Source organism: Cibotium barometz, chromosome 20, assembly GCF_041138505.1.
Source record: "Cibotium barometz isolate CiBa-2024 chromosome 20, ASM4113850v1, whole genome shotgun sequence".
NCBI classification, from domain to species: domain Eukaryota; kingdom Viridiplantae; phylum Streptophyta; class Polypodiopsida; order Cyatheales; family Cibotiaceae; genus Cibotium; species Cibotium barometz.
Window position 1 is genome coordinate 23,968,508 of NC_141065.1, and position 12,930 is coordinate 23,981,437.

The 12,930-nt window shown below is 41.2% G+C and overlaps 1 protein-coding gene across 1 annotated transcript in view; it reads left to right on the plus strand.

Moving 5' to 3' along the window:
* Positions 1 to 4,644, plus strand: part of LOC147627681 (uncharacterized) — a 41,292-nt gene extending 36,648 nt beyond the window's left edge. Inside the window, exon 2 of the mRNA XM_086814259.1 lies at positions 4,497 to 4,644. Coding sequence (XP_086670385.1) covers positions 4,497 to 4,644 — 148 coding nt within the window. The remainder of the gene's footprint in view (positions 1 to 4,496) is intronic.
* The last annotated feature ends 8,286 nt before the right edge of the window (positions 4,645 to 12,930 follow it).

The following is a 12,930-nucleotide window of genomic DNA, read 5'->3' on the forward strand; positions in this document are numbered from 1 at the left end:
GGTATGACGTGATCTAACAAAAGGGCCTCTAAGAGGCAAGCCGAAAACGGGATAAAGGCATATCTTCTGGTGAGGAAGAAAGCACGCTAGTAAGAAGACCCGCTCAGAAAATACACCATGCCTTGATCTCATCACGCAGTAGTATCGGGGACCCAAACCCAAAGCTTCAATAACCATGGCCAAGCAGACATTGTTACGAAAGTGCTGCCGACCCCACGGTGTTACCCTAGTTATGTCTCGACGAGTCCGCCATTTGGTCGGAGCTACAGAAGTTCCCAAGTGAGGGAAAAGTGAGCGCTCATACAGTTCTATGAAATCCTTCTTCACAGACTCGCTTGCGTCTTGAAGGTGAGAAATCATCATGGATAAAACTAAGTCTTACTGCCAAGCCATAAGAGAGATTAAGAAGAAGGAGATCGATGGAAGTAAGATTACTGCGAGCGACAAGTAGGAGTTACGACTTATATAAAAGAAAGAACTAGCGTAACCTAGAAGCCAACGGGGTGTCTTGCCATTGAAGTTTTACCGTCTTTTCATGATTTGGGTTTGGCACATTTCCATAGAAGGTTTAGATGAGATACAATATGAACTTTGAGATGATGAGGTAGAAACAAGCTCGTAGGCTAAGTCACCTACTTTCATTGAATTCCGATATGGTCCACAATATCTGGGGGATAACTTCTTACACTTCCCAAGAGATAAAGAACTTCTTTTGGGCCGTACTCGAATGAAGAGCAAAACCTTGGTATCCGAAACACCGGTTCTCACTTCTGAACTCATCGTTCTAAATCCTTAAAACAGGTGGGGCTCCTGAGAAATATTCTGGGGAAAGGGTCTTCCTTTTTAAACAAAATCTTTCTTTTATTTTAGAGAGGGAATAATTATAAGATCAGAAAGGGAGGTTTTTACTCCTGTATACCTCGAAGGTTGGGGGAGAATCTTACATTCTACCCCACTTAAAAAAGTGCGAGATGTCCTCATCTCTCAAGGTAGAGGACAACTCTTTCTTAAGATCCAATTTATTTTGAGGTTCCTTATATTCTGGTCAACCCAACAGAATACTGGGATAAAATATCCCTTATATAGAACTCATCATTAAATAACAATTCATTCAGATCATATCATTCATATCATTAACACGATAATGGTCCATTAAACCGAAAAATTTCTTTCTGAACATTCCTCCACGGAATTTTAAGTTAAGCAATTTCTCAAATTGTCATCCCTTAACTTGATCTACCATGTCAATTGTTAACTTTAGTAATTTGACAGCACAATCCACTAATCTCATAGTGATTTGCTGAAATCATTATCATCATTCCAGTTATTAATATCATCACAGGGACTCGTCCCATTCATCCTCATTGAGGATTCGTTCAGCTTATTACATTTCAACCAAATTTCAGGGATCATCATTTTTCAATCAGAATCCAAATCAACTCATCAGTTCTCAAACAGAATTAAAAATCATATCAACCACATTCGAAATCATCATCTGGATAGCATTAATGCTTATAATTTCAAGTCTTAGATTTACCCGTATATACTGTCGGTAAAGAGCTGCAGTTATACCCTCGGTATATACGGGTAGTCATGATACTCGGAACTATAAGGTAAATACCATCATGTCTAGGCCTCAAGCAAGTTAGGGTTCCATAGAATTGCGATACTTCCATCTGAAGACCCAATTACTAATTTACGAATTTTCAGTTTGAAAATCAAATTGTATGAATTATCTCACACAATTACAACCTTTTTGTGCTTCTTGATAAATTTTTGACATATTTGGCTTCTCAGTTGATCTTTATTAGCCAATTTGCTCTGATACCAACTGTGAGATCCCTGTCCCCCACCGCGCAACGGATTCGGATGTAAGCAGCGAAAGTAGCACTTCTTGCGCGAGGCAGGGTCCCACACTCGGGGCCTCGTCCACGGATATTCGGACAAGAGACTAATCCGTCGGTTTTTCCAAAACCGAACCCGGAAAAACTTCCCTTACCCGGAAAGCACGATCGATTCCACTAGGATAACTTTTTACTCTAACGTAGTCAAGATCATTACTGATCACGCTGATCCAACTGCACCTATAAGGATACTCGGTCGGATCAAGGAAGAAACTTGCACTTGGATCATTTGGATCAACGCTCTTTTCCCCATCAAGAGGCACAGCCGTTGATTCCTATCCATAGAACAATTACTATCCGAGATTTACTTTATCTATCGTAATAATAGAAATTAAGTTTCGATTTATGGATCCATCAGTCCAGCCTAACCCCATCCGATCCCATGGGTTAGCCAACTGCCCAACCACTGTAGTGATGCGATCCAATTTGAAATTTGGTTAGATTTTGTCTCGGGTACCAAGGAAAAGAGTTCCAAGGCCCCCTAGCCGGAAGTTCATGCAAACATAAAACTAGTCACACCACTTACACACCCAATATGAAATTGCCTTTTTCTCAGCATCAACTAGCTTTAAAACAATCCTTTAATAAAACCATTATGTCACTGATGACAATCCTCAAAGTCTCTGGTTGAATCCTTATATCTTGTCATTCATTTAGCGGTGTACTTATGGCATTATCGGCAACCAGAACGCTCACCACCTGTTCACTCAGGGGCCTTTTCCATAGTTCCTAGCTCATAGTAACCGGCAATATATTCATATAATAGAATGGAATCTCCGTGGAAGATCAGCAAGATCAACCCACAGATCCATATAAAAGAGCCATGGACTCATCCGTTGAGGACAGCAAGGTCAATCAACCAGATCCATGTCCGATTTCAGAAAACAACTCTTAATCCTTGTTCTAATATCTTCCACGACGCACGTGTGGGTATCTTCGGCGACCCAGAGCCCGAGCACCGTATGGTCAGCACCCTCTAGGATCGTTCGCAGGTGACCTAGTGCTTCACTCATAGGCCGCTTCCTTGGTCCCTTATCTACCGTACCGGAAGCTCACCATTTAAATCGAACCGAGGCTGGTCAAGACCTCGGCCGACCTTGCTACGCGAGACGTCCTCCATTGACTCTCCGTCAGCAGTTGCAACTTTATCAGTTAGGTCTCCATGACTTTAATCCACAAGACGGTCAAAATGCTTCCCCAACATTCTTGACATAAAATAGTCATTTACAAACAGTCACAAAATACAGTTTCTATATCGAACTCTCGTCTTTCCACATTATCCTTCCTCAGTCCACATTACTTATTCCACATTCCAAACATAGCATTAACTACATGTTGCATAACAAATAACCTTTCATTATCCTCATTACTTCTTCTAGAGGATGCATAGTTATTTTGCTACACTTTTTCATTTTGCATGTCATTTTGCTTCTTATAGCAATCTTCCTGCACATGTCTAGGCTTACCCCATAGTAAAAACAGCCTCATGCATTATTATGTTGCCTTTGCCAATTACCGTGACCTCTTTGACTTCCCATGCCTCTAAATTGGCCTCTTCCACCTGTGTGTTGTTGTGATTCATGGGACTGTTGCTACTACTGCGACCATAATTCTGATTATCTATTCGGCCACCACCTTGGCCACGTCCACGACCTCTACCTCGTCCTCCACCTGAATTTGTGTAGAAAACTTGCTTTGAACTGTTTTTGTTTTGTGAAGACTTTTGATCTTCACCCAAATTCTTCTCTTCACTGATTATCATTTTAACACCGAATCTATAAAGTTGGGAATGTTTTTCAAAGTTTGAATAGACGTCTTGAATACCTTGTATTGTGGCCCGAGACCATGTAGACATGCTTCCACCTTATCACATCATCTCATCAACGAAAACGCCAATAGATACAAGGGATTCCACAATGCCCTTGATCTTCAAGGCATAATCATTCACAAACATGTTTTTCTTCTCCATAGTATGAAGCTCATTCTTCAACTGAATCTTTCATGCCTTGGTGTTAGTTTCATATACAGCTTCGCCAAGGTGTTCCATGCCTCCTTAGGTGACTTAGCATCCTGTATATGCCCAATCATAGTGTCGTGTAATCTAGTAGAAAGCCAATACATGACTTGTTGACTCAAGAGGACTAAAATGTATAGGGGTGATAGCATCAGTTCACATGGTGAACATAGGAATAGAGGTGTGCTAAAGAGTGTGCTAGTGTGAGTGATCTAATCTATGATGTAAGGCAGTATGCCCATGTGTGTGTAGGCTAGAATCTAGGAGAGTATAAGTGTGGTGTGGAGAGAATCGTGGAGTAATCAGGGGAGAGATTATAGGATCTGGATTCCATCTCATGGATCATCAATGATGTCAGTTGTAAAAATCTCTTGCCTATATATTCAGGCTCTCTCATGAATAAAGTACATTGTTTTGTGTGCCTACTATTGCTTACGTTGTCCCCATTGTAACATGGTATCAGAGCCACAATGGCCTCCCTAAACCCAAACCCTTTCAGCCAGAGAGAGCCTTCATCAGGGCGATTTCAATGATGAAAGCAAAGCCTGCTGATTCTACTACTGCTGCCTGCATTCTAGCTGCCCCATTTCAGTCTACAACCTGCAAATACTCGACACAGGAGGAAGAGGTCGACATGAGCTTCTAGGAGCAACTGGGCGACTTCAAAACAGCTTGGCGACTTCTAGGAGCAGCTGGGCGACTTCAAAACAGCTGGGCGACGTCTAGGAGTAGTTGGGCGACTTCAAAATGAAGGCATTCAGCAAGTATGAACTTCAGAAGAAGCTGAGCATTCAGCCTGCAAATGGAGAAAAACCAGTCGTAATGCTGTTCTTGGGTATGTCATTGCATTTGGAAAATATTTAATTACTGCTGTATCAAGTTATTTTCAAATGACAAGCTCCTGCTGTTCATCTAATGAGGCGTATGTAAAGAAGACCAAGTCAAAAAGGCGAGCCAAGTATCAAGTCAAGAAGACACCAGCCAAAAGACTCTGGGAGTATCAGACAAAGGAAAAAAAACCATTCGGATATCACTATGCCAAAAGTCTTGGTTTCTCAGAGTTCCTTGCTATGAACATGCATTTGTATGGATTGTGATTTCTTCTGCCCCAAAGAAGACTAGTTCTTTCCGTTAATTCTTGGGTGTTTGTTAGGAGCTTTAGACATTATTTTCTTGTTTTTTTTCTGGTCAAGATGCCTTCAAAGGATAATGATTTAAGCTTCAAGTTCTCTGGAACTTCATTTCATACATGGCAAACTAGGATCAAGTTGGTCCTCATGAAGAAAAGTTTATGGAATATTGCAAATGGAAAGGAGAAGAAACCTCGGGATCCTGCTCAAGCCAATGCATGGGAAGTTTGCGATGATAAAGCACAAGCCATAATCAAGCTAGGATTGGATGACACTTACATCCATCATGTGGATGAATGCAATAATGCCAAGGACACCTGGGATGTTCTGAATACACTCTTTGGATCCAAGTCAAAGAGTTCTAAGTTTGGACTTCTGGTTGAATTTTTCCGTCTTGAAATGAAGCCTCAAAACTCACTTGCTTCTCACTTAAATTACATGAAAAGTCTCCTGACTCAACTTGCGGGTATTGATTTACGCATTGATGAGGATGTCTCCATTGGTGTATTGCTCAAATCTCTTCCTAGTCCTGAATATGACAATGTTGTAACAACCCTCACCAATATGCCGGATCCGAAACTAGAAGAAATTGAAGCTTCTTTGCTTGAGGAGGAGAAAAAGAATAAGTTCAAGCAAGAATCTCCAAGATCATCTGTAAGAGAAGATGTACTGTACCACAACAAGGGATTCTCTGGCAAAGGGAAATACAAATATAATGACACTATCATTTGTGACTTCTGCCACAAGCCAGGCCACAAAGAGAAGGACTGTTTCTCAAGGAAGAAAGCTCAAAGGGCCTATCTCATGTGCATCACCGACAATGAAGAACATGCTGAAGAAGAACAAGAGCATCAAGAGGAAGTACATCTCAGCATGGAAGTGAAGAAGAAGGGGGCCTCCAACACTCCTTCAACTTCTTTTGATGACCGTCTATTTTGAATGAAGATGTAACCCCTACACATTAACCTCATCTTGATATTGTATACCAATCCCAAAGGTAACCTCTTTGTATGTCATGGCTAAACCTCTGACCCAAGTCTCCTACACCTTCCACACCTCTGAAAAACCACGTCCCTGCGTTGGTCATGGATGACCAAGTCATGTCATGCCTAAACTATTGTACATTCTGAGTTTGAGAGGGGGTGTTGGTAAATCAAACTCAAGAGGACTAAAATGTATAGGGGTGATAGCATCAGTTCACATGGTGAACATAGGAATAGAGGTGTGCTAGTGTGAGTGATCTAATCTATGATGTAAGGCAGTATGCCCATGTGTGTGTAGGCTAGAATCTAGGAGAGTACAAGTGTGGTGTGGAGAGAATCGTGGAGTAATCAGGGGAGAGATTAAAGGATCTGGATTCCATCTCATGGATCATCAATGATGTCAGATGTAAAAATCTCTTGCCTATATATTCAGGCTCTCTCATGAATAAAGTACGTTGTTTTGTGTGCCTACTATTGCTTACGTTGTCTCCATTGTAACATGACTTTCCTTGCTCTTTGATTCCAATCCTTGTATTCTTTTACATCTACAGAGGAGTTAGATTAATCTCTGGTATCTCTGGTGCCTCCTCTCATGTTCACCTTCATCCCAATAGCCTTTTCCCATCAGGAAATTTGTTAATATAGACCTCCAAGTATAGAAGTTATTCTTGTGAAGCTTCTTTGCAACAATCTGGTTAATTCCATCATTTGACATCTTATCTACAACAAAAACTCACCAAAAACAGCACTTCTATTTGACCTACACAAACTACTGTATTCTCTATAAAGTGATACTATACTGCACCCTATCTGTCACAACAACCAGTGACCTCAATTTGCATACATACACCCACCAATGACAAGACCTCTTTTTGTAGGACACACAGTGTCTACACAACCAATTGCCCTTCTTTCAATGCCAAAAATTATAATTCTACAAAGAATCAAAACTTCCCTCGCAATGCCCGTGAATGCCTGGCGAACTGAAAAACGGAGGTCCAGACGCACCGAAAACGCATTTTTGGCTTGAAAATTTTATCCCTTTAGCTTTGCTCCCGTGAAGAAAGCTCCTTAATCCCGGTGCCTCCCGAAGAGCTCCTGGCAACAAGGGTGTATTAGCCAACACAAAGGGGGGAAGAGTAAATGAAGCTCTTACCCTCGTACCGCTTCATGTGCTTCTCTTGCTTGCCGCTCAGCTCCTTAGCATGAACCAGGCTCTGATACCATAAATGTTGAGATATTGAGCTCATCTAGTGAGGCGGTGGACACTGATGACCCGCCTGAGGGATAGGCCCCACACACTTACACCACTGGCATGGTTGGTGAGATCATGGGTGATATGCGGCCAGTGGGATGACAGGCTATGTAACAGCCATTCTAGATACTGGCATAGTTATAGCGCCAGCTCATTTAGTTGGGTTCACACTATAGAGAACCTAGTATGTATTTAGTTGGGCTCATTCAGTTGGGTTCACACTATAGAGAACCCTAGTATGTATTTGGTTGAGTACCTTTTCATATTGTGTACTCTTATCTTTGTATATGGTGTGTTGAGTGTTGAGTCAAGAAGAAGAAGATTTTGAGCCTCTCACCTTATTTGTGTTGGTGACTACACCCTTGTCGGGAGCTCTACGAGAGGCACCGACAAACGATCTCTAATTGAGGAGCTTTCTTCCCGGGAGTAAAGCTATCGGACAGAAATTTGTGCACCGAAAATGCGTTTCGGGCGCGTCACGACCTCCGATTTTCAGAAAGCAGGCGATTTTGAGCACTGCGGGTAAGTCATTGATTCTCTGCAGAACTCTGTTTTAAAAACTGCAGGAAGACAGATTGGCTGTGCAGACACTCTGTGTGCTGCAAGGAGGTCAACAGTTGCCATTGGGTGTATATATGCACATTGAGGTCATTGGTTGTGACCTCAATGTCACTGGTTGTGACATTTGAGTGTAGTGCAGTACCGCTGTAGAAAATACAGCAGTTTGTGCAGGACAAACTAGAGTATTGTTTCTGGTAAATTTGTGTGTCTGGCAGGATGTCAAATGATGGCATAAAGCAGATTGTTGCTAAGAAGCTTGATAAGAACAACTTCCATGCTTGGAGGTTCAGGTTGACGAATTTCCTGACAGGAAAGGGTTATTGGGACTACATATAGAGGGTGAGCATGAAGAGGCACCGGAGATACCGGAGATCAATCTGACTGCTGCTGCAAATGTGAAGGAATTTAAGGATTGGAACCAAGGAGCCAGAAAAGTTATGTATTGGCTCTCTATCAGTATACAAGACACCATGATTGGGCACATACAAGATGCCAAGTCCCCCAAGGAGGCATGGGACACCTTGGTAAAACTCTATGAAACGAATACCAAGGCGCGAAAGATACAGTTGAAGAATGAACTTCATACTATGGAGAAAAAGAGTATGTCTGTAAATGACTATGCATTGAAGATAAAGGGTATTGTGGAATCCCTTGCATCTATTGGTGTTTCAGTAGATGATGATGATAAGGTGGAAGTTTGTCTTCATAGTCTCAGGCCACAATACAAGGCGTTCAAGACGTCTATTCAGACTCGAGAAAACATTCCCAATTTTACAGATTTGGTGTCTATGTTGATTAATAGAAGAGAAGAGCTTGAGTGAAGACCAACAGTCTTCACAAAACAAAAACAGTTCAGAGCAACAGGCCTTCTACACAAGTTCAGGAAGAGGACGAGGAGGTAGAGGAGGCCGTGGATGCGATCAAGGAGGTGGCCGAATAGGTAATCAGAATTATGGCCAACAGCAGCAACAACAACAGTCCTAGAATCCACAACAATAACAACAACAACACGCAGGTAGAAGAGGCCAATTCAAAGACAGGGGGAGTCAAAGAGGTCGTGGAAATTGGCAAAGGAAGTATAATGATACACGTGGATGCTTTTATTGTAGTAAGCCTGGACATGTGCAAGCAGATTGCTATAAGAAGCAGGATGACATGCATGGAAAATTGCAGCAAAACAACTATGCATCCTCGAGCAGAAACAATGAGGATAATGAAAGGTTGTTTGTTATGCAGCATGTCGTTAATGCCATGTCTGAAAATGTTGAAGCATCACATAAAGATGATGTATGGTATGTTGATTCAGGTGCTTTGAACCACATGACAAGTCATAAGGAGTGGTTCAAGGAGATGAAAAACCTTGAAAGACCAGGTTTTGTGGAAACAGGGGATGACATTGCTCATCCAATTGCCCATGTTGGAGATGTGCCATTGTCTATATGCAGGATGGCAAAGTGAAGTACCTTGTAGATGTACTTCATGTTCCGAACATAACAAAGAATCTGGTTTCAGTTGGCCAAATGATTGAGCAAGGTTTGCAGGTTCGGTTTAACCCTGATGGTTGTTATATTGAAGACTTTAAAGACAAGTGCAGGTTGGTTACAAAAGGCAACAAAGTGGGCAGAATGTTTACGTTGAATGTAAACATGCCTGAAGTGAGTGCTATGATGTTTGCAAATGGTTCAGGAATTATTGCAGACACAGACATTTGGCATAAAAGAATTGGACATATGAATGTGCAGAGAATGAAGTCTATGCATATTAAAGGAATTGTGACAGGACTGCCAAAGTTTAAAGTTGAAGGTATGCAGAAAATATGTGAAGCATGCCAATTTGGAAAACAAACAAAGCATGTATATCCACGTAACAGAAATGTGAGTAGAAATGCACTAGATGTTGTGCATTTTAATGTCCCAGCTACATTCAATCGCCTAATGCAGGACATCCTCAGAGAATACTTGGATGATTTTGTTCTAGTTTTCTTTGATGACATTCTGATTTACTCAAAGAATGCAGTTGACCATGAGACTCATGTCAGAAAAGTTCTTGAGATTCTAAGGAAGCACCAACTCTTTGCCAAAAAGAGCAAATGCACTTTCTCTGCCGACCATGTTGAATACTTGGGCTTTCTGGTATCAAAAGATGGAATTTCTCCAGATTCCACAAAAGTCCAAGTAGTCATAGATTGGCCTGAACCAAAGATAGTGAAAGAAGTCAGAGGATTCTTGGGATTGACTGGTTGGTATAGAATTTTTATACCAAAGTATGCTCTCATAGCTTCCCCCCTGACTAATCTTCTCAAGAAGAATATTCCGTTTTAATGGTTTGCCAGGTGCCAGAGTGCTTTTGATAAGCTAGAGACTGCCTTGGTAACCAATCCCGTTCTGAAGCTGCCAGATTTCTCTCTACCCTTTGAGGTAGTAAACTGATGCTAGTGGTTTTGCCCTGGGAGGTGCACTCATGCAGGAAGGTCATGCAGTGGCCTATGAATCCCGAAAACTCAGAGCGCATGAAAGGAATTATGCTGTCCATGACTTGGAACTACTTTCAGTAGTATATGCTCTGAAGTTGTGGAGACATTACCTACTGGGTCAAAGATTCACTTTGATGACTGATCATCAGAGCTTAAAGTGGATCTTCACTCAGAAGGATCTCAACATGCGCCAAAGAAGGTGGATGCAGATCTTGCAAGAATTTGATTTTGAAATCAAGTATCGCCCAGGCAAAGAAAATGTGGTAGCAGATGCCCTCAGAAGGAAAGCCTCCTTGCTTGCAATTACTGTAGTGTCAAATCCTTTGATTATTGAAACAAGAGAGAAGATCATGCAAGATAGATTCTTTGGCCCTATTGCTACCCTACTTATGCAGGAAAGCAAAACTCCACAGGAATTGAACTGAGTTCAAGGGTACAGCTTGGATGATGGAATTATGTATTATAATTACAAGCTATGCATTCCCAATGATGAGGGAACCAAGGACCAAATTCTAAATGAAGCCCATGAGAGCCTTATAGTAGGACATCCACGTTTCATCAAAACCTACATGTCTGTAAAGAAAAGCTTCTTTTGGCCTGGTCTGAAAAAGGATGTACTAAATCATGTACGTCAATGTCTGACATGCCAGAAAGTCAAAGCTGAAAGAGTAAAAATGCCTGGGAAGTTACCATTGGACATCCCCCAGATAAAGTGGGAATGTATCAGTATGGACTTTATTACTGGATTACCTTCAGTGCAATCAGGTTACAACTCCATTTTCGTGGTAGTTGACAGACTAACCAAAGTTGCACATTTAATCCCAGTAAAAGAAACCTACACTGCAGTGGATGTGGCCAGAGTGTTTCTCAAAGAAATCTTCAGATTGCATGGCCTACCCAGGAGAATAGTAAGTGATCGAGATCCCAAGTTTACTTCAAGGTTCTGGACTACATTTTTCGAAGCAGTGGGAACTTTCTTGGATCTCAGCACAGCTTATCACCCTGAGACCGATGGTCAAACTGAAAGGGTAAACCAAGTAATCAAAGATATACTTCGGTCATGCTGTGGCAGAGAACCCAAGAAGTGGCTAAGCTATCTGCACCTAGTCGAGTTCGCCTACAATTCTTCTTATCACCGAAGTATCGAGATGAGCCCTTTTAAAGCTCTGTATGGACAAGATTGCTTAACTCCATTAACTTGGTCCGACCCATTGATTAGGGTCAAGATGTCCAGACAGATGCTTGACGACATGGAACAGCAGATGCAAGCAATTCGTAAAGATATTAAAGTTGCCCAAGATCGACAGAAGCAATATGCAAATAAGAAGAGGACAGACAGAGAATTCAAAGAAGCAGATATAGTCTTCATTCGAGTACACCCCAAAAGAAGTTCTTTATCTCTTGGGAAGTACAAAAAGTTGTCCCCCAGATATTGTGGGCCATATCTGATTACAAAGAAAGTAGGTGACTTAGCCTACGAGTTTCTTCTACCTCCTCATCTTAAAGTACATAATGCATTTCATGTCAGCCTTCTTAAAAAGTATATACCAAGCCCGAATCATGCGCTTGATGAGATGAAATCTTAACTTCTTCAACCCAAGGGCAGATGGAACTCCAACCTGAAGAAATCCTTGATGTTCGAGAAAAGATTCTCAGGAACAGAATTCTGAGAGAATTATTGGTCAAATGGAAGTTCTATCCACATGGGAGAAGAAGCCGATCTGTTGTGAGATTACCCCCAGTTTGCGAAATGAGGACATCTCGCGTTTTTCAAGTGGGAGAGAATGTATGATTCCTCCCCAGCCTCTCAAGATGTCCAGCATCTTCTCCTGTAATCAATTCCCTCTTCAAAAATATAAAAGATCATGTTTCTACCTGTTTTAGCCTAGAGAGAGAATATTCAGATTTTGAATATTTTTGGATGGAAAAATATCTCTCCTTATTAAAATAAGTTTCCCCGAAACAGAAGTTCAAAAAGATTTTCAGAAGGTACATTAGAAATTAAGTATAATCTGTTCAAGAGGCATTATCCTGGGGGTGAAGATTTTTTCAAAATTTTAAATTAAGGTTCCTATGGACCAATAAGATTCATCCAAATGTAGGGAGGAGATAAATGAAGAAACAAAAGAAAAATCCCCCAAAAATGAGTAAATACTCACATAAGATGAAGAGTTTGTCTAAGGACAAGGTTACTAGTTAAAAAGGGGAGATATTTAGAAGTAATGATGCATTTTTGACACCTCTGCATGGGGGATTCCCCCTCATGAATGAGGCGCCTACTTCACATGTGTAATTGAGTTTTAAATCTTCAAAAATTGAGATATTTCATCTCTCCTCTCTCCTAATTCAAGTCTAGTTCCAAAAAGTTAGCTCAACTGACCTAAAAATGGTCAAAAATTGACCAAACTGATTTGGAAAATTCTAGAATCAGCTTGTTTGGTTAGGAGCTCAATTTTTCCTATAAATAGAAGCCTCCGCCTTTGTTGAAAAACAATAATGTTCATGCACTCTTACTCTACTCCTCCCAAGCCAAGAACTGTGAATTTATTAATAATTCACTAGTTTTTGACATTTCCCTCTTCCAAAGATTGGTGGCCACTCTTTTTACAA